At 36.5% G+C, this 26,007-nt stretch overlaps 1 protein-coding gene across 6 annotated transcripts in view; it reads left to right on the forward strand.

The window, feature by feature from the left end:
* Nucleotides 1–26,007, forward strand: part of ULK4 (unc-51 like kinase 4) — a 241,692-nt gene that overhangs the window by 125,083 nt on the left and 90,602 nt on the right. For all 6 annotated transcript variants that reach the window (XR_011737700.1, XM_065831136.2, XM_065831135.2 and 3 more), the window contains one exon: nt 23,655–23,760. Coding sequence is in view for 5 of the 6 variants with exons in the window: in XM_065831136.2 (XP_065687208.1) it covers nt 23,655–23,760 (106 nt within the window). In the remaining variant the exon portion in view is untranslated. The remainder of the gene's footprint in view (nt 1–23,654; nt 23,761–26,007) is intronic.

Here is a 26,007-nt window from a genome sequence, read left to right on the forward strand (position 1 = left end):
GATACAGATTTAGCAGAATACTAATAAGAGTGATACAGAGCAATACTTCACCACTGGAACATGCACTTGCAGCAATGAATGTCAGTGGGAAACGAAGTGGGAGCCCTCCCAGATGGCAGCTATTGAGGAAAGAGGGCTGTCCCTGGAAATGTCCTACTTATATATAGAGCATGATGTTCATGGTGTGGGATACTCCAGTTGACCAGTTTGAGTCAGCTATCCTGGATCTGCTCCTCCCTGGTGCTATCTTGCACCTGCCACTGGGCAGCTGGAAAGTCCTTTGTCTCCTTGGCAACAGCCAAGATATCAATGATTTCTTACATTCTTTTCATACCAAATCCCAAACACCAGAAAGCTACTTTGAGAAAAAATTAACTTTATCCCAGGGTGAAATATTTCTAACTGCATAAAGAAAATTAACTAACTCCATTTCAGTCAAACCAGCACAGATTCTGAGAGTATTCGTGACAGCATTATGTGCTTTTATAGGAAGGAGATTAATCTATTTGCATTTTAAAGGAATTGCTTTTTGTTGCTAGACACTAATATTTTAGTGTGTATGCTATGTAACTGTTTTATATTCAGTGCTAAGGGACATAAGAAACCTCATATATAAACAATATTCTTATGTGTTTCTTGGTTGTTTTTTTTTATTCTGTCCTAGAAGTCAAAAATTTTGCAGATAATAAACATGCATCTAAAAGACTTTAAGTTTTTAAAACTAGCTGTAACATACTGGAAAAGAAAATCACAAATAAGTAATGAAGTGTTGTAGGTCTGTGCTTTACAGAATTAGTGACCATGATTACTGCTGATACTAGAACACATTTCTGAGTTTTATGATGTTGTGACTAATTTTCATTTCTTTGATCTTACCATTAGTGTTTTATTTTACTGGTCTTCAATAAGCAGGCAAGGATACTGTTTTTGTGGAGGGTTATTTTTATAAAATGTTTCTGAACTAATCAGAAGTGGATGGTTGTTTTGTGTATTAGGATAATGATGTCTTACAAGTTGTCTTTTGAAAGGGAATGTTTTCATAATGCATTTCAAAGAAAAAGTTGTTGCAGAGTAACAAACCCTGTTGTGCATTGCATGGGCAGATCTCTTTTGGTTTTTTTTATCACTTCAGTGCTCTGACTGTCCCAAGAACATTTCACAGTGTAGCTTCAAAGTGACTTACAGCCCATATGAGGCCTCTGTTCTTTTTTCTTCATCTGTTGGTTGGGACAAACAGCCCAGTGTTACAGAGATGCGTGGTGATGACACAGTTTAAACACTCTTCAAAACAACTGGCAAATAACTGCAACCCTAATATTTGTCCAGTGTTATGGTATGGAACATGGAGCTCGTGTGATCCCTTCAGGGATTGACTTGGGATCCAACACAACAGTTCTCCAAAAGTCTCCATACCTGCAAAGGGTGGAGCATCTACTTATTCCTGCATGGCGCTCCTTGGCTCTTGCTCAAAATCCACTGGAGTTCCTCCTATAGCTAGAGGATTGCCTGTTGTCTTTGGACCTTGCTGGGCCCTGGTAATTGGTGCTTCCCCAAATCACCTCTATTACAAAGGCTGTAATAGTGCTTATTCTGAACAAATTTTAAAAGTTATTTTTTTCTTAGATGGCTAAATGGATTAGGAATATGAGTTTGTTTAAATACTGTGTTCAGAGAAGAATTTTAAGTATCTTGAAATGACTGTAATAGTGCTTACCCTGAACCTCTGATATCTTGGAGGTAGCCCAGTGTATATACACTCTGATGACTGGGGGCCTGGAGCACACAGCAGACATGGAAAGGCTAAGAAAATGTGTTTCATGCAACCTTTGCAAAGGAGGCTTGAGGGGGGATCTTATTCTTGTCTGTAGTTACCTCATGGGACAGAACAGAGAAGATGAAGCCTGACTTGTCTCAGCAGTGCACAATGGAAGGACAAGAGGGTGAATGCAAGCTGGAAGATGGGAAATTCCAGCTTGATATAGGGAGAAACATTTTGCTGTGAGGAGCGTGGTCAAACACTGGAACAAAGGCCCAGAGATGATGTAGCATCTCCGTCCTTGCGGATTCTTAAAACTCATCTGGATGCGGCACTGAGTCAGCCTGCTTTGACAGGACTGCTTGGAGCAAGGAATTAGACTAGAGGTGTCCAGTCCATCTTCCTTAAAACCAATCAACCACAAAAACTACCCTGTCTCCTAGCATGGTACCCGTCATTCACTGTGTCCTACCTGTACTTATCTAAGTTAACTCTTTAGGATCCAAGTTAGTAGTGTCCCAGGTGAGTCTGGGTTTCTGAGCTCTTAATCTGTTTCCTGCTTGCTAATTCCTTATATGCTTTGAGCTTTAAGCAAGCAGGGTGGATGGACTGAATGCTTATTCAACTGACTTTGCTCTGCTTCTGTTTCTCCCTTATCTGAGCCAGCTACATTTTATACTGCATGGGGGTGTTCTGTTATGAACTGAATCCAAGACAGACTTAGGTAAGGGTTGGCTGGCTGGGTGTATAAAGTCTGAGTGTTTCTGACAGCTTGTTTTGTCTGGCAATAATCTGAAACATTATGCAAGGTACCTTAAATATGAGTCTTGCTTTTGTGGTTTTTGAGCAGTGTTCTGAACTATTTTTTAAATTAAGCGGCATATATATGAGACTTTGGGTAATTTGAATACTGCTGTGGAGAATTTAGGACCAAAGACATAATGTTGTGCTAATTAGTATATTTTTACTTAAAGGTCAGAGCTGCACTGTTTTTAAGGGAACATGTTAATGTCAGCTTTGCACCTGACGATAAAGCTGGTGCTATTAAATTTGTCTTGGAAAACTGGACAAAATTCCTCTAAAACTATATGGAAAACAAGTGTGCTTAGATGCTAACTAACACCTTTCTTTTTAACTCTGTCACCTTTGGAATAGTTAAGATTTGTAGAATATTTGAAATATATATTGAACGAAGATTCTTGTAGCGTTTTGGAGAAGAATAATCTGTTAAATACATATATATGCGTATAGCTTTAAGTAGTAGTGTCCAGTACTTCATTTTATAGTGTGTTCTTCTGTCTAGTCCACTCTTGTCAGGAATAATTTTGTTCATGTTCCCACATTTTAGACTGAATGAGAAGAGTTTGACCTTGTTCTGTGGTCACTGAACATTGTACCAGGAATTTAATTTCAGTCATCAGATCAGTCTGTCAGTCTTGGGAACTTTAGGCAGAAGGATATTGAACTTATGGTCCTTAATGATGGATGTCACCAGCAGCCCAAGTGAAAGAGCAGGACTGGCCATCACCATGGACTACTCTTAGATTGGGCAGACACAATTGGTACTCATGGTCTCTTCCCACTCAAGATTTCTGCAAAAGCGAGGTGTTTAAAGATCTTACAGAGCTCACACAGTGCAGAGTTTCTGGATCAAGGTTCCCCCACTGTCTTCAACAGTTTTTGCATTGTTTTTTTTGTTTGAGGTGATGTGTGTGTGTTTGGTGGCCATAAAGCTGTTTAGCTTTCACATATTCTTTCATTGCACTTGATTTGAGCCTTTTGATAAAAGTTTTGTACATAACCTTTGGGATCTTGTGAGTATCCATGTAATTAAGATCCTTATAAGTTTTTTTGACACTTAATCCTACTCGCTTTCCGTTTAATTTGCACTCCTTTTAAAAGCACATGAAACCTGTACGTGTTCTGAAGTATTGCACAATGTGTCTTCTGTCAACAGACCCAACTCTACATACACGGAAATGCAAGATGTGTTGCCATTATCACTTGGGAATAAGATATCATGGTTAGATAGAAATGTAGTCCAATAAAAACGTCTGATTAATCATTCGTCCTGATCAGAAAAGCAAGCAATGTCATAAATCCTAAGAGGAATTATCACAATCATAAGCAGAAAAAACATGATGCTACATTAATCCATGGGTTTCCCATCTCAAAAAGGTTATAGGAGAACTGCAAAAAATACAAAGACAAGAGATACAGATGATCAAAGGTCTCAAATGGCTGCTGTAGAAGAGATTAATCTTCCATATGCTTTAATCTGGAAGGCAATGATTGAGGGGGAAGTATGATAGCAGCACACAGTCATGGGTGGCTCATGTGAGGGGAATGGCATTGCTGTTCACTGTATCTTCTAATATAAGAACTGTAAGAAATAAAGAGAACTTGCAATTGGTGTCTTAAAAACTGACAAAAAGTGATACTGCTTCCTGTAGGGTTAAGTTGAGCTGTGACCTCTGTGCCATAGGGTCCTGGGTTTACTTGAGTTTAAAAGGAGACTGGACAAATTAATGGAAGAAAAATCCATTGAGAGCTGGTATGGTCAAAAGATCTATTTCTGGCTCTAAGTCCTTGGGCTGTAAATTCCCTGAGGCTGTGGAAAGTGTTCTGGATACCTGGCCTGTACTTGTAGGGCTTCTTCTATTGTCAGGTGTTTTAGATAGGTCGTTGGGGTAGGGAGAATTTTAGCTTGAACCAAGTCATATTCTGCTTTATATACTGAAAATGCATGTGTGGAAACTTTTCTATTTTGTAATTTTTTAGAGATTAGCTGTGAAAGTTTGTCTTAGCATTCCTACTTTTTTGTGACAAACCAGATCAGCTTGTTTTCTCAAGAAACAGTTATTTCTTAGAGAAATTAGCAGGATAGAAGTGCACAGTATTAGTTTTGAGTTATGAGGTTAGTTTTTAGCCTGTGCTGTTTATTTGGTGGGATGCAAATATGTTGGTATTAATGAGTACACGAGTTAAAAGTAAACAGCAATTCTGAGAATTCAGAAATTATTTTGAGCATAAAGTTCTTATTTAAGCTCTTGTTTTTAGTGATATTAATTACAAAATATATAACGTTTAGTATCAAGTTCTGTTTCAGTCTTTTAGCTGTAGCAGGGTTTACTCAGTAATTCTATTTGTACCTGACTTTAAAAATGACTCAGTAATTCTAGTTGTACTCGATTTAAAAATGTTTTGGAAGTTTCTTCTTGATTAAGAAAGGTAATAATAATGATTAAAAAAAAAAATCCATTCCTGTTTTGAAGTTGCATCGTGCTCCATCTAAGTGTGAGTTATTCAGTAGGCATATCCTGAATTTCTCTCTTCATTTCCTAACATAAGTTTTATCCTAGTATTTCTAACTAGGATTTATGTTGTTTATATGTTATGAAATACCTATGCTTAAGCAGATAGCATGCACGAAAAGTTACTTTTTCACTTACTCAAGAATGCTTTTTTGAGAATACCAAAAGTAATTGGGTTCTGTGATTGGTTGTAATGTGTTTTTGTGGTGATTGTGGGTTCTTTTTGGTGTTTTTAATTTTTTTTAGTGTGTGTATGTGTATTTTACTATAGAGAGACATCCTGGAAACTGTGGCCACAAAATGGAACATGTACTCTTAGGAGTTTTAATGCTAAGAATTATGCGTTATGGGTTGGTTGGTTTGTTTTCTTATTTTTTGTTTAAGGAGAACTATTGACAGGTTACAATTAACACCTGTTATAAAACTATGGGCTTAATGGTGCTGGTATAATATTAATTATTTTACCATGCTAAAATGATTCTGAAAGAAAGCTGGTATGTTTCAAATAATACAACACTCACAAATAAGTAAAATAAAGTTTTCTATTTAAAAATGTCATTTATTCAAAAAGTCAGCCAACAATGGATTTTCGTGCAATTATGACACCAGTGATTTTATAAATCTAAGTATTCCCCCTCAGTCACTTTTCTGGAGTACAAAGCCATAATTACTTAAGTATTTTTAAATTAAAGCTGTTCCACATTTTTGATCGGTTTTGCTGCTTTCTTAGAATATTTCCTATTTTCACATATAATTCTTGAGATATAGAACCAGAGTAGAGTATTCCAAGAGTGGATGAGCTTTCATTAAGCTGTCTTTCCTAACCTGAGTTTATTAGTTCATATATGGAATTAGAACCTTTTTCCCAACATGTGTATTATTTTATGTACATAAAGTTTCAGGTGCAACTTCAGATGCAGTCTCTCTCCCTCCATACACACAGATTCTCTATCTGTGAACAAGATTCAGAGCTCTCAGTGTTTAACATAGAATGTTTCCATGGGATTTGTGTTACATTAAAGCTCTTTTCACTCAGTTATTATAATTGGACAATTTTCACACTTATTAGAGAGAAAATATTTGGGAAGTGATTTGGGATGGGTAAAAGAATAATTGCACTCTCTTTTAATTAGAGATTTAACTGGTATCATCATCTTCAGAAACCACATTACTTCTGTCACACCCCTTTCCTCCAAATGTTCCTTAGCATTTGCTGTCTTTCACCTACATTTTAATTTAAATAATGCAGCAAAAGCAGTTAATCTTCTGAATTGGTAGCTCATTCTGCTGTGAATAAAATTAAACAAATTATTTAGCTTTCATCCTCTGTCCTCCCCCACTTTTATCAGTAACTGGTAAATCTCGCCTTGCATTCTGTAGTTCTTCCTCATTCTTACAGTCTTGCAGTACCCACGCATTGGACACATTTCATTTTATTCAGTTCTCCTATAATCAGTTTGTAATTTTGCAGTATTCACGTGTGTGTGTGTGTGTATATAAACACACACATATATATGAGTGTATATATACAAAATAAACATACATGTATATACATGGCATTATTTACATTAGAAATCTCTGTCTTTGTGACCTGATAAGTGTTCCTTCACACTGCATCGTGTGACATGTAAGAGAAAAAATGTGCCTAATCCCAGGAGCTATGTGTCAGTTGATGGTGAGCAGGGGAAGAGGGAGCGAGGAGGATGACAGCTTTGGGGAGCTGATGGGGCTGCTCATGTTTGTAACTGCTGGATGCTCCAGCCTGGCTGGGGTACAACCCTCACCCTTCTCTCCCACGCCAGCTTGGCCAGTCACTAAATCACAGAGCAAGCCAAAGGGCATGTGGAGACCTCATGAAAAGGAGCAAATCCTGTAAATGTGTGAAGCACAGGTGCTGCAGAGTATGACTCTTCCTAAAGCAAAACTTCACAAGTCTAGTACCAAATTGTGTCCCCTATGAATTAGAAGTTACTGGGAGAAATCTTGACCTTAATATAGTTTGTGTAAATTTTATAAGGAATTTTAAATGTGTCATATAGAAATGAGTCTCCATAATTTAAAATATTCACCCAAGGTGATTAATTTCTGCATTTAAATATTTTAATGTTTTTACCATAGAAGCAATATTAAAGCAAACTCTAATTCGTCCCAAATTTTGTGTTTGTCAGGCTGATTAAGACCAATCTGCCAATTTACTGCTGCTTGCAAATGCAAATCTCAGGACAGAGACAGTATTTAAGGAAAAAATACATACTGAAGTAAGGCTGAGTTGCACGCTTTTTCAGAACAAGAGTTATTGATCTTGTGATCAGAATTTTACTATGACATTATCTCATCTCTCAAATGACTGAGGTATATCTCCTAATCTCATCTAAATAAATATTGGTGTAGGAATGTGCCAGTTGCTGACTGAATGTTTATTGACCAGCTGCATTCTGATGACTAAGGCAATAAGCCATTGTGTGCTTCACAATAGAGCTTGTAAAAGAATATTGAATGTCCCTGAATTGTTTCTGGCTGGCAGAAGTTCCACATTATGCTTCTGAACTCTGATCATCTACCTAGAACTTTGTCTGGTTTGGCTTCAGTCATGTTTAATACATTCCTTATGTTAATGTCTTCCTGAAGAGTTCATATTGTGGGATGATAATTAGATTTTAGAATATCAGTCTTCCACAAAGCACAACAATTTAAATCTTAATATTCTGCTTTCAACTTTCTCTTTCTAAGTGTAGTCATTTACTCATTCTTATATGCGTAGTTTCTAAATATGTTTTGTTTTCTAAAAAAATTCTATAGGCAAGCTTAAAAATCATTGCTTTGCTAAAATAAATTTATAGTCAAATATATGCGAAGAGATTAAGCCTACCATGATCCAATCTTGGTTTACCCACTGTAACTTTCTAATTATAACAGTAGCATCCTCTCAGAGAGTCGGCTGAAATCCTGGTAGTATCTTTTGTTTTCTCTTACATTTGTCTTTCAAGTTCCCTGTTTGTATTAATACAAGGATCAGTTTCTGCCCCTTGCTTGCTTTGAGCAAGCAGTTCTTTCATACTCATATGGGCACAGGAAGCAAAATTGTGCCCTAGAAGTGTTTTCTTTCTTTTTCATTTACTTGATTCCTTTCAAACTCCTGCCTACCAAATAAAATAATAACCTGTTCAAAAATCCTGATACTAAATCCAGCAGCTGACAGCTCTCACTCTGCAGTTTAAGTGATAGCCATAAATTGATGTCCATTACAGATACATAAGCACTTTCTGGTGGATGACATTGCTTTTAATTCTCCATTGTGATGTCATGTGATTTGATACAGAGTTTGGCAAAAACTTAGATAATGTAAAAGGACAAAACAGATTTCTTTCAGTTACTTTACTCAAATGAATAAAGTATGCAGCAAGCAGAAAGGAAGTGTACAGGGTCCATAGCTCCTTTCACTATTGCAGAAAGCCAAGGATTATTGTGTAAACGGCCCAATTAATTTGTTACTATATATTGTGAAGTTCCACATTTGCTTGCCCTGTAACAAGTTCCGGAACAGGATTTAAATTCGCTGCACGTAGCTGTCTTTAGGGCTCACATCTGGATGGCACTGCAGAAGCATATTGCTGAAAGCAGTTTTGATGGTAACAATGGAGTCTGAGAAAACACTGGATGCCTGAATAAGATTCCATTAAAAAAGGGGGAGCGAGAGGGATGTCTAATGCAGTCAATTTAATGCAGAACTCTCCAGAGAGTGAAGTGGGGATTATGCCTGCTGCCCTTCCTATTAAAGACTGGTATAGAAGATGCTTGTTGGGCGAATGGTATCTCCATAACAGATGCTCTATTACTCATGAATACATTTCTAATTATATCTTAATGATCTCAGCCACAAATAGGAAAACAAAAATCTTTGTCTCCCTGAGTGGTTACCTTAGTGGCTGCAGGATTGGCAAGCTTTAGCTTATCCATCTCCTCTCACTAATCCCAGGGGATTTCATTGTGAGAAATGAGACTTGTTTATGATGGTGAATTAAATTGCTGTAAAAGGTTATTTCAACAGACAGTTGGGAAATCATAATAAAATAATTTAGTAAAAATGGGAGCTAGAGGATGCTTAATGAAACATGATTAGGTTTAATTTTCTTGCTATTTCAGTCATTAAAGGTACATTATCCTTTCTCAGACCTCATTTGGGCTCTTTGCCACAGACCCACTCTTAGTAACAGACTGAAACTTGCATGTTCCATTAGGATATGAAAATGGCTAATGATACCCTACTCTCCTCTCCCTGGCTTTTGTAAAATTTCTGTTACCAGCTTTTCAGATATATTTTAGCTGTTTTCCTCTTTCATCCTTTTATTCCCTCTCACATCTTTTGTACACATTTTTCAGTATGACTAGCTATTCAGGGAGGATAGGTTGAATGAAATGAAGTAAAATACTGATATAGTTACCTTAATAACTGTAAAATGGTTTATTATGAGTAATTAAAAAATTAACTCCTTTAGTTATTACTAGGGCTCTATGTTATAACCAAGTTAATATTTTAAGCAGTTCATATAAAACATGTTTTGATGCTATCTTAGTCCACTGGTCCAGTTTTTTAAAACAATTTTATTCTTTCCTTTTACAGTGCAATAGCACATTGCATGACATTGTATACTGGCTAAACTTTCTGTCTAGCCTCTAGTGATGATAAATGTAGTTCTCAATTATATTTTATGCTTCCCTCAGCATCAGAATGCTACTTTGATCTAAAAGCATCCATCTCCTTTTCAGTTCATATAAGAATATAACTGCTCTTTGTTGGTAGACAGCTTTGGCAGAGTGGCAGTACCTTGCTGAGAGGAACCGGTCATGGCTCTCTGGTTTTCGGGACTTGAGTGTCTTATTTGAGGGAGGAGATACTTGGTTTGTTTCATTGTTTCATTATATTATTTCCAACTTGGATGTAGCTTTCACTGAGAAATGTGTTTTGTGTTCAGGGTGAAATTTCTGCACAAAGTGGCAAGGGAAGCTGAGGAGAAGGGCAGGCCTCACGGTCATCAGGAGCCTGTAAATGGGAAATGCTATATGGGAAGGGACCAAGTGCAGACCCCAGCTTCAGAATCACCCAGAAGGGATGGCTCATGCTGAGTTTCTGAAGCTCGAAATAAGTATTTTGACTACTAGGCAAAATATTTTAGTGGCAGCTCCCACTGTCTCCTGATGAAGTTGCTTCAGTTTGTATATATTAAATTTTCCTCATAGCAGAGGCTTCTGATGATCTGAATTTTTCACTTAAAATGAGAAGAAATAGAAGAACTTCAGTCCTCTCTGCTTCATGTGAGATAGTGAACCACTGTGGGGTACAGGTAGCGTGAGAACCTGGAGAGTGTGTCAGTGCAGACTGGGAACATTTGTTTTTTCAAGTCTTGAGCATTTGAGGGAATGGGAAATCTAGCTCTGTTTTGAAAAAAATGTAGATTTTCAAGTAATTAATTTATCAGTGTTGTTAGAATAGTTTCTATTTGAATTTTGTCTGTGATAGTTAGAATAATCATGAGAAAATCTGTGTGTATATGTATATTTATATGTGTGTATATATTCTTAATGTATCCTGCCCCATTTTAAAGGAATTGACAAATTCTCATCTAATCATTTAGTATCTGTATACGACTCAAATGAGCTACACAAGGGGGAAAAAAAGTCATTCTTTTGGGAGTCGAAGGCACTATGTTTCCAACGCCTTCATAGTGTATCTCATGTTTCCAGGAGATAAATTCCTTAACAACCGTAAAAAGCAGGAAGGTACTATGCTTGAAGAAAACACAAACCGATGACTGGAATATGTCCATACGTTAATTAGAATGCATTTTTGTAGCCTATACCAGTTTTCAAGCCTGTATTTCTAAAGTTCATTTTTTGGATCAATATGTAGGCACCTAAATATAAATGATTTGGGGTTAAGAGATGGGGTGAGACTATGAAGAAATAAAACCTAATAAATAGCTTGGAGATTAACCTGGAAAGATGTGCAGATTAACAATGTGTTGAACGCCTTTTTTTTTTTTTTTAATAATAGTAGCAATAAAATGCAGAATAACTTCCTCTGTCTTTGAGAAAGAAGTAGGACATGTTTAGAAGAGCTTCCTGTTTTACTGATGTTAGTCATTCTGATTCTTTTGATCCATCTGTTAATCTCCTACAAAATGGAATGAAATATGGGTGAGATCCCATGCAGCAGCAAGAGGTATACTTTCTTTTATGTCATGGCATCTGATACTGCTTTGCAAATGCTTACGAGAAGCAGAATTGGTGTCCTTTCCTTGTATTCTTGTAGATTGAAGTTAAGACCAGCTTTTAAACCCAAAGTTGTACCCCAACTCCTCTTTGGTTTGCCAGAGCGGCCTTCAGAACCACAGAGAGTGAGAGTTTTCAGAAGTGGTGCTTGACTTGTGCAGGGCAAGTGCACAAAAACTGTCCCAGGGAGTACCAGTTGGGTACCAACTCCTCACCCTGTAGTGCTGAGTATATCTGAACCATGAATTTTTCCAGCTGCCTACTACCTGGCACTGTTCAGATTGCTACCATGGGAGGAAGACTCAGGACATTCCAATATTCATTGTGCTTTACTTTTTTTTATATAGTCAGTGAAGTGATTTCTGTTTTCTGTCTTTTCCTAGTTGAATAATCCAGGTGATGAGAACTGTTTGTTCTTTATGTCTGTGTCTTTTATTTAATAGTAGCTGCTATGTGAGAATATGGATGTTGTCACTGAGGTGACTAAATCAAAGAATCAAAATTGTTTGGGTTGGAAGGGACCTTTAAAGATCTAGTTCTAACCCCCCTGCCATGGGATGGGGCATCTGTAACTTCTCTGGGCAAACTGTTCCAGTGTCTCACCAACTTCACAGTAAATAACTAATTCCTTATACTTAATCTAGATATATGCTTTTAATTTAGATACTGTTTTAGATGCATAAGAGTAGTAATCTATTAGCATATAGAAATGTTTAGTATTATAAACATCATATTGCAAACACTTCTTGAATATTAATAGTAATTATTACTGTTGTTACTATTATTCCTACCATTCTTGTTAGCTGTCGTTTTTCCATTTTACTTTCAGTTCTGGATCAGATGCTGCTTTGTAGTCAGGCATCACTGGCAGACCACTGCTGGCTAAGGAAACTGTTGTCTTCCAGTATCGATGAAATCCAGTGGCTGGAGGATATAATTCTGTGACTGTTGCGTTCATACTGTCAGTATTTTATAGAGCTAAAATGAGGCTGTCACTTCATAAGTATTTTGCTAAACTACATACCCGAAACATGACCTACTAAAGTGAACTTCATCATGGTCACTTCGTCTAGGGTTACAGGTTAAGTATTAAATACAAAACAGGAAGAAAACAAATAAAGCAATAAACAAACATCATGATGAAAGGTAAAAAAATGTAATTTCTGTCTCAGACTAACATAACCAAGATGTGTATGCCATCTTCAGTTCTGCCGCCACAGGCAGAACTAATTTAAAAGCCAAGTTTGTGGAGTCTGGAAACTGCAGTAACATCATAGAGCAATTAAGCAAGGAGAAGGTACCATCATTTAACCTTGAAGTTCTGTCTCTTTAGTCTCTAGATTTATTTATTGCTTTAAGCTTTTCATCCTAACTACCTGCAATGCCTTCTGGTAGACAGCAATAGAGGAAAATTGTGTTAACCTTGCATAGAATTTGATTAAAGAATAAGGTTGGTGGCTTGTTAGACACCAGGTTAGGCTGATGAGTGGATCACTGATGAGTGGATCAGATCTTTGTCAGAGGTTTTGGGTGAGAGTAAGGTGTTGTATATTTACATAGAATAAGAACATGTGGTTTTTTTTCTTTTTATTTTTTTTTTTTCCTAATTTGTTCCAATTTAGAAGCCATCTGGCTACGAATCCGAACTGTTCCTTCCAAATATTTCCAAATGTGGCTCTTAGGACCTGACTTGTTTCTCTGAGAGTAGTGAGATTTTTGGTGGCTAAGAACACTACATTTTTTTAGGCCCGGATTTCACAAATACTTATTTTTGTAAACTGACATTAAGAGAGGTGGCAGATACTTCAGGTCTTATTTAACTAAAATATGCATATCAAATCCACTTAGGAGTGTTTTAATTGCTGTGGCACACACATACTTAGCACTATTATGAATTGTAATCTTGCCTTCAAATTTTGAATCTCTGCCCCCATATGATAGTTCAGTTCTATTCAGATCATTGATTTTTTTTTCCACTTTTACCCTAGTTCTTTTTATTCTTGGATTTTATATACACAGCTTGGCATAAGAAAAAAACAATTTCATCCTTGAGTTCTTGAATGGGTGCCAAGATAGATAACACTGTGATACATGAGGTATGGAGCTGTTTGTGTAATACACGTACTGTTTAGCAGGGAACGTTAACTTGAGCTAGAGTTGAGAGCAGAGGTTATATACCACTAATTCATAGAAGAAGAAACTTTACAGAGGTAGTTTACCCGTATACCTTATTCCTATATTTCACAGAGATGTTGTAATATACCTAAAATGTTTTTCATTTCCTGGATTTGTAAGTATTTAATAATTGGATTACAGTAGAGGTTTGCTAATGTTCATGGTCCGTAACTAACTGATTAGGTTTATTTTGTTTTGGTTTGTTTGTTTTCTAACCAAACATGTATTTGAGTTTACCCTCCATTATACTTTTTTTCAGTGTTCAGTCATCTGGAAACAATACCGCTAAAATGGAGGAGATACCCAATTCTGTAACCTTCTGCAATATCAGAAGGAAGGGAGGAGGCTGGGGATTTGAAAGGGAGTTGTTGTAATTTAAGTGCTGGGCCAACTATGGACTGTCTAGTTTTGACCGTTAATATTAAGCAAAGAAAAATCATACCAAATAGAATCTCCCTATAATATTTCTTTAGAGTATATATGAATGTCGCTCTTAAGCAAGCAACTTTTGTGTTGAGAGTTAATGTTCATTGAGCATAACACCACAAAACCCCACATTTTTTATTTACAGTTAATAAACACAGTGTTTTGCTAGATAGAATTTTCACTTACAGGAATCAGTTCATAGTTTCTCTTGCCTTGTTTGCCTTGTGTCATAGTAGGAATATGGTTTGCTTATAGCATAATTGTTTGTCTATCCAAGCCCAGGACAGGAACATGAGAAAGGAACTCTTGTCTCACAGGATAATAATGCTGGCTGAATTACGCTTCAGCACTTCTGCCAGTCTCTTCATGGACGAAAATGGTAGTGCTCCCCTGTTGCCTGCCTCCTGGCATTGTGTTGTGGTATAAACTAATGAAAGATATAGCTTGGTACTATAGGAATAACTTGAGTGGGGAAAGGCTGGGAAATTAATTTGCTAGGACATCTGTATGCAATAGTATGTGTACTTAAAGCTAAGTGACGTGTTGGTAGCTGATAAAGTCTGAGTATGTTTGTTTTCTAGATGCAAAACCTCTATGAACAGGTGTCCAAGATTGCGATTAACAGACTGCCTTAAAAAAAAAAAAAAAAAAAAGATAATTTCTTAATGTTTTTCAGACTAGTAATTAACTACATGGATAATCCACCCCTCCCCCAAAATATATATACATGTAGAGAGAGAGAGAGAGAAGATGCCAAAAGTAATGAGACTATACCATGAATCTGTTAATAGAAGATTCAGCAGATGCTTTCCATGGACATGGACAGCCCTTCTTTGTTTTCAAGTTTAATATAATTTGAATAAATTAATCATCAACATTCTCTGTATTTACACATTGAGTAAAGCTGGATGTGTGAAAAAACAATTCATTTCAACCTAAATAGTACTTTGGGGGTAGAAGGCATATAGGAAAGGGTAAAAAACAAATATAACACATCTATATTTATTTTTTGTGCCACTTCTGACAGCATGACTATATATCCCCTCAACCCAACTAAATTATGGTAGGGAAAAGCATATTTTCCTCATTCAGACAGGTTCCATTTCTCTGTGTTTGTCAGCCCATAGCTTCTAATTCAACACCTTTTTCTTCAGCACTGCTGAGTTTAAGTATGTGACTATGAAGAATAATGCATTCAAATTGAGATTGAGAGGGACAATGGATATTTTTTCCCCATCTCTTTCTGCCTCCCCAGAAAAGTCTAGTCTTTCCTCAGTTTGTTTTTTTTTTGTTTTTCCAGTTGCTAGGGAAAAGGTCGGGAAAGGTATTTCAAACTGTATCTTGCACACCTCAGTAAGTAATATAATCGATGAGTCAGTCTCAATTTGTCCTTTCAGCTGCTAATTTAATAACTACTCAGCTACAGAGAAAGGAGAAGAGACAAAGGCCCATTCCTTAACAATTGATGATGGATTCAGGAATGCAGAGATAAGGAGACCAGTCTTCAAATCTCTGCACAGCCCAATTCCAGCAGACTCTGTTGTCCCTAAAAGAAGGTTCTTTACATGCAAGTGAGCCAAGTTCTGCACACAGAGATGAGATATTGATTTGATCACAGAGTTGTACAAGTCTGGATGCTAGATCAAACTAGCATACTAGCAATACAGAAGTCTCAATCATTTATACAAAATCTTATCACTGTACACACGCCTTCAGGGCAGTCCTGTAGGGCTGATTGGTCACAATGTTTGCATACAAGTTATATAAAACTATTCTTACTGTGCATGCTCAGTGAGTAAGGGTGTTCTCCTGGAGGTGGGTAGGCTTTGATGACGAGGAATGGTTTTGTGTAATATTAAAATTATATTAGAATGAGCAAAGTTTAGGTTAAGCACGTCTGCAAAATTTGGCAATAACCACTAGATACTCAGTTGTCCATGGTTGACTTCTCAATTACCGGATGGATTTTGTTTTACAAGTAAAAGTTAATTGCTGCTAGACAACTCATTTGTCATTCACCTAATTTAAGTTTCTAATAGGCCTCATGGTCAGGTCTTTTGGCCTATGTGGCAACAACTTGAAACTAAATTTTCAGTATCCTGAGCGCCTTAACTTAGTACCCTATTCAGCATATGTTTCTTTTTATGATTTTAAGCAGAAATTCTATTCTGAACCCTTCAAACCTTTTCCAGTCAAAAATTTTAATATGATCCTTTGGATAAGTTTAATGAATCTATGTTCTCTAAATTAAAAATGTCACCAGCAAATTCCCCAAACTCATCTCAACTTATTTTCTTGTAGTGGCAAAGTGGTTTTTACATAGAAATCCATGTGGAAAAAAATGTCAGTTGATTGGTATCTGTCATTCTGAAGTTGTTTGAGAACTAGTATTTAATTAATGCTGAAAACTCAAGTCTGAGAAATTAATATTTCAGTATGGATATTTCTGGGTCTAATGGTTGATTGCAGCTTCCAAATGACTTTGCAGTTCAGATGCCTCACTGATACTTGAGACTCTCCAAGGCGTTGTCACATCCCGCCCAGAGGTTTGAGTCAGGGGGAGAAGTGACTCAGGTTCGTGGGTCCACTTAGTTAGAAAATGGTACACACAGTACTTAAGGTCTGTAAAGAAAAGGCTTTTATTTTGCAGCTTAGCCCAATTGGTATATGATTTGGTGCCAGAAGGATTGACATTATCGTAGGTTCAATTGGTAAACATAAAAAGTTTGCAGCATACACGAGGCTGTAAATCTTGTTACTATATTACTTATAAAAAGGGAAGTAAAAGAATAGAATTATAAGAAAGAAAGAGAGAGAAAGATTTCACCATCCTTATGTCTCTGAGATGGAGTTCATAGTCTCAGATCCAGCGATGCGTGACGTCCTCCGGTGTCTTGTTCAGTTTGTGTGGTGAGACTGGTGGGCAGAGTGATCCTCAGGATGGTGGGTGGGTGCCGCCAGTGCTTGCACAAGGTGGGGCTTTATAGCCCTCTGGGTTGCCTGCTTGCATAGTTTTTGGTCTTTTGTGGAGGTGTTATTGGGAAAGATAGAAAAGTCTGGGAGGGGAGGTGACTGTGAAAGATTGACAAGTCTTGGGCCATCTGGAAGGGTCTCATTTTCCATTTCGCTTTTCCATTTGTGCTATGCTGGGCATATCAGAAGGTGGAGACGTGCCCTCTGGCACACCTCCCACCTCCTGTATCAGCCAGACGATATTTGTCTGTGGCTCATTAGCTTGCCATTGATATGTAAAACGCAATTCACCTTATACTGAATGTCCTATCTCCTGCTCCTTGGAATGTCCAATCTTCTGCGGCTTGATGAAATGTTTTTGCCACATTGTTTGAGCCATTATCCTTATCAGTCTCTGACAGGCATCTACAGGTTTATGATACTAAATACTAAGTTATTGCTGTGGTGGTATCGATTACTTCTAGAGCTTCATTGATTCGGAACATACCAGCATTGAACACTTGCAGGTTGCTGGTATCTTCCTTGATACGAGAAACGTTAAGTCTCCAGAGTAAGATATGTATATAGCTTCTTTTTCATAAAGTCTCTTCAATCTTGAGCAAATTTTTCTTTTGAGGGAGTTTCTGAGTGTTATTCATAATGAATATCTCTAATACTCAGAAGCTAATTGCTTTGGATACTTTTCTCTAGGTGATGGGTTAATGGTTTTATAGGAAGTTCCTCTCTGTGAAGGAGCCTGACTCTACTTGAGTGAGGAGTCTTCTCAGTCTCCCTCTATTGACAACAAAGAAAATTTCCCTTGAGAACGAGTTCTTTCCCTAAGGTTTTCAGGAACAAAAGGAGAAACTTTGAAGTGTCATTGGTGCCAGAAATGTAGATGCAACTCTGTAGGAAGAAGAAATGGCAGTGCATTCCGAGATTTGCTTTGTGCTTCATCTGTAAGATTACATGGCTGGTTATCGTTTTCTGCTTTGTGCTGCAACAAAATTTATCCTGCCTTTGTCCAAAAATTAGGAAAAAAAAAAAGTACATGAATTTCACTGAATCGGACCATTAGTGATTGTTTTGTTTTGTTTTTCTGCCAAACTGACTGGTTGATTCACTGAAAATTGACTAACAGAAACGTTCATGCCAATAGCTGGTGTGTGTTTTTTTTTTTTTTTTTTTTTTTTTTTGTCAGATAAATAAAAAGAAAAAGCAAGGACAAAAAGGAATTCTTATGCAAGATTTGGGACTTCAGTAGTTTACACTATAAAAATATGTTTATTTAAAAAGTGTATAGATATTCCAGCATCTCTCTTCATCATGCATAAAGTAGAATGGATGACAAGACTTCATATGCTTTCTCTCTTAATAACCTTTAAGATTGCCTCTAATTCTGAACAGTATTCTTTTCTTTAGAGAATTTAGAAATCTCATACTAGGACAGTTTTCTAATCCTTACCTCTCTACTTAAATTCTTCTTTCAGGATTAGCATGGTTTATTCAACTGAAGTGGTTGTCTTAAAGAAGGAAAAGTAGTTACCCTATTAACAGGTGATGTTAAAAATACTGCTCTTTTTCACATATCCATTCTTTTAAATTGTATTCCCACAGGATTTGGGAATAAAACGAGAAGAGGAAGGACACTGACCCTATTTATATTTTCAGTTCTTAATGTTTGTTGTACAAAAGATGTACTTGTATGATCTTCACAGAAGCTGATTTCCTAAAAGTAACAAATTTCATCTTTTCATTCTACAGAGGCAATGTTCCTCAGAGCTCTGTTTGTTGTAAATGTCACCTTTCCTCCTTATGCCTCGTGAGATTCTGACCATTAACACAGATAAAATTGCACGCTTGTCTCCAACATAAAAGGGAATTGGGAAAAGGGAAATGGATGTACTTCTCGAAGAATCTTGTGAAATTTTTCATTGCCTGCTGCAGTGGGTAGGAGAACAAAATCTAAGACTAACACTACTGCTTTCTGTTGGTTGGTACTTGGCGTCCTAGGCTTTTATTAATTATATCCTTTCTCCTTTGTCAGTTCTTCAAAATTGCTACTGTTTCCCTGTCCTTGATTGTCTTTGCTTAAGTACTCGGTGACTAAGAATTTTTTTTGTTTTGTGTTCCCCCCAATATTCCAACAGGAATTTCTGGGAAAGTTGCAAGATTTCTGATCTTCATGTGTGAACTGAATATATCACTGCTGTAATATATCTAAGAAGCAGGATTATTCCAGATTAGTAGCAGGTCCTTCTTGTATGACCATACCCAGAGGAACATACTTGGAAATATTAGCTCTGTTAGATCTGTGCTTCTGCAAAAGACTGGTTTTTGAAAAGCAGAGTAGCAAGAAACATGGCTGTTCTTACTTCTGACTTAGATCATCAATACGGAAAATAGTATTACCTTAATGTTAGAGATCTGTATGTATTTATAAGCTTTCGATTTATGCATAACTGGCCTTGTGCATTAAAAGCCACAAAATGTTAAAGACCAGATTAGCCAACTACATATGCAGCTGGATTAAATTTGTTTCTCAGTGGGCTTCCTTTTGTGATTGAAGAACAGTGTGCATGCTGTTGTGAATGTCCCTTGCAGGCTGCGTGCTGATAATACCATTTCATACAGAAGAGTTCTACCGTTATCTCCCAAAATGTTTCAGATCCTCTATTTCACATATAAAATGTAATATGGTATATTAAAATAAGCTAGGTTTAATGCAAGATTAAACTGTGCTTTTGTTATAGGTCATTGTTAGCATCAATGCTTTGGTTTATTTTGTCTCAGTTGTGCTGTGCCCAAGAAGCATCGTGTGAAAATGGTATCCATTGGTAAATGTAATGTGGATATGGTTTATTTCTATAACTTTTTTCTTTCAGTCGTTTAGTGTATGAAAAATAAAGCCTCCATCTTATGTCCCCTTATTTACCTAACTTGCCTTCATAAGTCATATGTAAGCTTGAGAAGATGATCCTCTTTATAGCTAAAGTTTAATCACTCTGATTATGTTGAATGAGCAGTAGTACTGTGGTATATACTGGTCCTTTAATTTAATTACTGTACATCCATGAATGTAGCATTTAGTGCGTTTTCTTCTGGACTTCTAGATACTTGAGTAGGAGGCATGTATGTGAAGTCTCCCAAATTGGTAACTTCTAATCACAATTGCTATATATTCTTGTCTAAAATGTAATTAAAATACTGTAGTTTGCCTGTGCTGTTCTAAATTCTAATCCACTTAAAGGAAGAGAAATGGCAGCTTAAGCTGTAGTATCTTGCCAAGATTCTTACTCCCACTTTGCTAATTCACGCTCTCTTACCTAACTGGCTTTAAAAAAATACTTCAACCGATTTCTTTTGTTAATGTACAACACTTCAAAATTAGAATGAAAAGTTTAATGGCCTAAATACAGTGCAGTCCTATTTGAAAAGCCTGATTTATCTTCTGTGGTTCCTTTGTTTTAATACTAGTATTTCCTTGTTATGCCCTTGGTATTTCATAGCTGTCCTTTTTAAGCACTGAAGCAATTAGTTTTGAGAAGGCTGATTCTTCAGGGTCCACTGCTTTCCTGCCTTTCATTTGCCGAAGCTGTACATTTTAATGAAGTTGTTTCATCTGTGCTGCCAAACACTAGAATTTTGCTGCTTCGATTCTAATTATCTCTGCTGGCAAATGCTATGTTTTATTAAAGCTGTCAAGTGCAGTGTTCATTAAATGGCCACAGTCTGTGGTGCTGTGCACACAAATTTGATCAGCTTTACTCCTGGATAGATTTTGGAGAAGGTAAATTTTTTTTATATAGACCTCTAAAACTGAGTCTAACAGCAATCAGTGATGACTTAGATAAGTAAAGCATGCCTGTAGCTTCTTGGAGCCTTGTATCTTGTCACAAACCATCTATGATATATACAATAAAACTCTGGTAGTACAGCTGGGTTTACAGTTTGTAAGATTGTTTTATTCATTAAAAGACCGTTTTCTTCCTCAAGATAAACTTGAATTCAAGATGCCCTGTAGATATGTGCTTTAGGGTAAGAGAAGGGTTTTTTTGCATATGCTTTGATACAAGTATCAGTGCTAGTCTTTCAGTAGAGGGTTGTTGTGGTAGAATTGGTTCCGTTAAACACAAAGTGGCTTCATTTTAATGTTACTAACCTGATGAATGCAAAAGCTTGCAATCATAAGCAACTACAAGCTTCTCTTGTAATTGCATATCTCAAAAGGGAATTTTACTAGAAGACATTTACTTCAAATAAATGGGGCAGAAATAGAAATATTGTGCTTAAAAAGAGAGTATGTCAGCTTTCCTGTTGGCACTTGTGGAAATTTTTTTTGCTTTTATTAATTTTTAGAGCATTATTATTATCTTTAATATCACAAATAGCCATTCTTTTTGATATGTTGTTTTCTAAATGTTCTTTAAGAGAATTAGTGAGACATTATGACGATAGACTACATTGTTGATCTTTTGAAAAAGTGTTTTTCTTGCCCTTCATCTGGCTGTAGGAAACAATTTCAAATTGATTTTTAGTATCATGGCTTTACGGTATCTCTTTTCTGTATTGATTACCTTATCTTTTGAAGAACATAGTGTTTATACTTTTCAACATTCCTTTTAAATTTATCAGGCTGTATTTTAAACTTTCAGAGGAACAGATATTTATTGTACTCTTTATAGAAATCATAAATGACATCTCAAAAAGCTATGTAAAGTAAATAGACCTTTGGGAATCTTGGAGATATATGTATATATATGTGTATATATATATATTTAGGTTTTGGTAGGAAACTAAAGGCTGTGAGCTACTCTTTCATGACTCTTCTCCTTATGATCCAGTTTAAAGTGCTCTAGTATGAATAGAAAATTCATACAGCCTGAAGTCGAATAGGAGGCTGTGTATGTTTATGTATTTCCTAATCTGTTAATGTGTTGTGCCTTATCATGTATATTTCTTTGTGTTTACAGGAAATAATAGCATTTAGTTTTAGTTTTTCAGTGCAGAAAAATTAAATTAGTGCTCTCAAAGCAACCATCTGAGCCTCTGCCTGTCAGAACCTTTCCTTTAGTAGTTCAATGTTTAAAGGAAAACACTTGTTCTTCACATAGCAGGACCCTTTATACCGCTGTAACAGAGGACTTCCGAAGTGGCATTGAAGATAAAATTCATGATACTGTGAAATGTATCAGAGCAGTTAGGAAATAAAAATCAGAAGTGTCTCTCCTGTGAATTTCTTGCAGCCAATTATATCATGTTTCCAGGCAGGGCTTCCAACAGTGTGGCTTATCCTAAAGGCAGTGCTGATGATTTAGTCCTGACTCAGCTCAAAAAATGGCTTATGAACTGGAGATACCAGTCTGAATATGCCATTCATAGTTCGATTTTAAGTGAATTTTTGGAAGAATAGTAAAATGTGGTTTTTGTGATGCTGCTAGTTCGTGGTCAAGCAGCCTAATTCTGCACCAGCTGTGGTGTTTAGATGGTCAGTAAGATTATCTCAAAGAAGAATTGGTTACTTCTGTTTTTTTCAAGCATACCTCTCAGACAGAAGGTGATAAATGCCTGAGGAAAGATACAGAGAAAATAAACTGTTCTTGGCCACTGGTGCTCTTGTCCTAAAGGAACTCTCAGGGAGTGTGTTCCTTTGTATTCAAGGGCTGAAATAATATTTGTTATCTGAAATACTTAACCCAACTTCAGATCAATAATCTTCTGTCTTGTTCGACTTAAAATGTAACTTTTTTCCAAGGCCTACTGTCAGACAGGATCAGGATAGATGGCATGTTCTGCAGCAGTGAAGTAGCTGAGTGATAGCAGGATACTGAAAGATTTGATGGGAAAGGGAAGCATGGAACTCACCTAGAGGCACATGCAAAGTCTACAATATGTGAAATGTGACAGTTTTTTTCTTAATGTTGGTTTTTTCACTTTTTCACTATTTGGCTTTGAGTCTGAAAAACTGGACAAAATGTTTCCTGAACCTTCTAAGGAGATTTGAAATGTATTCAGGTTTGTATTTCTCTCTAGACTCAGATTTGGAAAAGCTTCTTCTATTTTGGCTTCTTGGAAGTTACCTGAGTTATTATAGTCACTAGTGTGAATAAATAAATATTTTGATTTTGCACTGCCTTATCCATGCTCTTCAGATTGAATGTGCAAGTGTGTTAAGTACAGAAGAGGAAAGTAAATGTATTTATAAACCCTGACACCTTTCTCTTGTAAGTGTACTCTCAGAAAACTATGAAAAATCACTGAAGTAATCATCAAGCATAAGAAAGGTGAAAGAGTGATGCAATTCGATATAGAAATAGGTCTTTAATGTGCATGTGAAATTTATTTCATACTTATGAATGTATACAAACAAAAGAAACAAGTAGATTTTATGACATACTATAGGTTATCAAGGTGAAACTGAAAAGAGTAAAATCAATACTGTTAATAAAAGAAACACCATACAAAGGGAAATGTTCCTGGTTTTGAATCTGTAGAGATTGAGCTGATAAAACTATACCATTTCTGAAAGTCCTAAAATTTTAGACTGAAGTAGGAGCTATTTCAGTTCAAAAGAACATGGGAGAAGTTTTGGTCCAATATTTTAGTTTTGGCTCCCTGAAATTTATATTCTCTAAGATATTTGGCTGGTTTTCCAGTTTTCTAAAAGTTGAACTTAAAGGGGTTGAGAGAGTATTACCTTTATATTACTACATTTCTGGAAGGGAATAGTAGTCTTTTAACTTGTTTGTTTGTTTTTACAGGAACACCAGGACAGTATACTTGGGAATACAATGCAAACTGCAATTGCCTTACTGAATAACATGGTTGCTAACAAGAGCACGAATATGATGTTACTCTTTGAAGAAGGTATGTTGTGTTTATCTTTAGTTATTCCCCTTACTATAGGTCGTTCCCAATCCTTTGTAATATCTGGCACTTTGTAAAACTGTAAACTGTGTATATTTGTCTTCTATAGTGGTTGTTAGATAATTGCATCGTAACTGACTAGTACTCCTCATTACTTCATCTACTTCCCTTGCTGATTTAATCGTAACTTTAACTTCTAGAAAGCTGTTGCTCCACAAAGATGTGGTTACAAAAGTATTACTGATTGGAAGTTACATTATGCCTGTGAATATGGCTTTGGAAAGGAGTAGGCTTGAGATCTGACCGTAACAGCAGAGTGCAGGCAGAGTCTGCACATCTTTCCTTTTCTCACTGCTCAAACCTGTGAAAGGATAAGTTGTAGAGTATTTCTGCACTAGCTTCTGTTCCAGTGTAGTGCTATAGACTAATGAGATGGAGCCCAAACTGACTAAGGAGTCTTAGTATACATGTTTTCATTTCACTATATTTAATTATTGAAATGCCTTTTATTAAGAAATTGGTTGTGGTTTACGAAATGAAGATAAAATTTCTGCTGTTGGAAATCTATATAAATTTTAAAACTTGTTTAGAAGTATGCACATTGATAGCATTATTTTTTTTTCATCCTTCATGAGTGGGTGACATTCAGCAATACAGATCCTACACTATTCTTTGTGCTGTTTGTGTAGAATAAATCAAAGACTTAGACTACTAGTGTAGCAGTATATGGCATACTCCAGAAGGAAAAGGAAGAAATTTGCATAGAGAGACAGTGAAGAGACAGCTAAGCCTCTTGTGAAGCCAGGAGTTGAGAGAAAACCTTTTCAAAGTCTCTAGGAAAAGACATATGAGGTTTTGTCTAGTCATTGCATCAGAGGAGGAACCAGATGAGATTAATGGTTCAAGTATGAACACCGATGGTGATATGGTGATGAGCAAATTGGGGAAAAAAAAAATCAGAACACATACCAGCCTAAAACTCCATCAAGATTTGCAGTAGTGATCATGCCCTCATTTTCATAATTACTTCAGCAGTTAAAGCACCCACCCAGAAAGTGGGAAACCTGAGTTCATGGTCTTTTTTTTACTCTGAAGGGATTGAATAGACAATGCCATCACTCATGAGACAAACTGGAACTTGACACTGTAGCAAAGAAAATGCATCTCTTCTTTGTTTGAAACAGTGATGTGAGAACAGGGACAGAGGAAGAGGAAAATATGACTGGAGAGGCATGGTTCATAGCATTGTGATTCTTTGGTTGTTTCTCAGCAAACTACCTGTTGCACTCAGAATTGCTTGGGGGTTTCTCAAGGTTTAGATGTAAGTGCTGCTTTTACTTTCGTTGGCCACATCTGTTTTGTGTTGGGCAAAATCCTAAGCTAGCACTGACTTGAGCTGCAAAATAACTACTTGTTAAAACTGCACAGTAACGTACCGAGAAGTTAGCTCAAATTCTATAAGCACTGTAGCCGTGTAATTGGCATGCCTAGGTGGAAGTAATATACTCTTTCTGCATGGCAAATTAGGTGCAAAACTATTTAACAACATAGCAATATTGCATCCATTCCCTACATACCTCCTCTTTATTGTCTCACACAACAAGCTCCCATGTATTTTTATGCTGCTGGTAATATATCAGTACTCTTTCATTTCTCATCTGCTCCAAAAATAAAATGCATCTCTTCCATCATGCTAGTTTCCAAATTAAGGAAGTGGGATAGAAACATTATTAAAGTCTTTTATCTTGTGCTATGTCATAAATGACTGCAGTAATATTTTCAGACTGCTAATGATTGGATAACACTGACTTGGTCTCACTGAACTTCGACAACATGACTAGGAAAAACAGCACAGTAGCCAAAAAGAATTTCTCTCAATAAAATGTCCTTATCTTCTCTCATTCCTTTTCCCCGTTGGCTGATCTTCAGGATGCTGAAAACCTGGATTTTGACAAGAGCTTTATTGATTAAGGGCTTAATTGTCAAATAAGGAACTTCTGAAATTTGGTTTGCGAGAATGTTATGAAGGTATTGATCTTGTAATGGTAGACTGTAAGATTTTCTTTGAATGAAAAATGGGCAAAAGTTATTCCATACAAACTGGAGGGCTTTTTATCCTTTTCATTACTAACAGTAAATATATAGTGTTCCCTACAAGAAAATACCTCAAACTTCCTCTGACACTCTCTTTCATGTTCTACTTTGTTGTTCTAAAATGATTTTCCTCTTACGGAGAAGAACATGGAC

Source organism: Patagioenas fasciata, chromosome 2 (assembly GCF_037038585.1).
Source record: "Patagioenas fasciata isolate bPatFas1 chromosome 2, bPatFas1.hap1, whole genome shotgun sequence".
NCBI lineage: Eukaryota > Metazoa > Chordata > Aves > Columbiformes > Columbidae > Patagioenas > Patagioenas fasciata.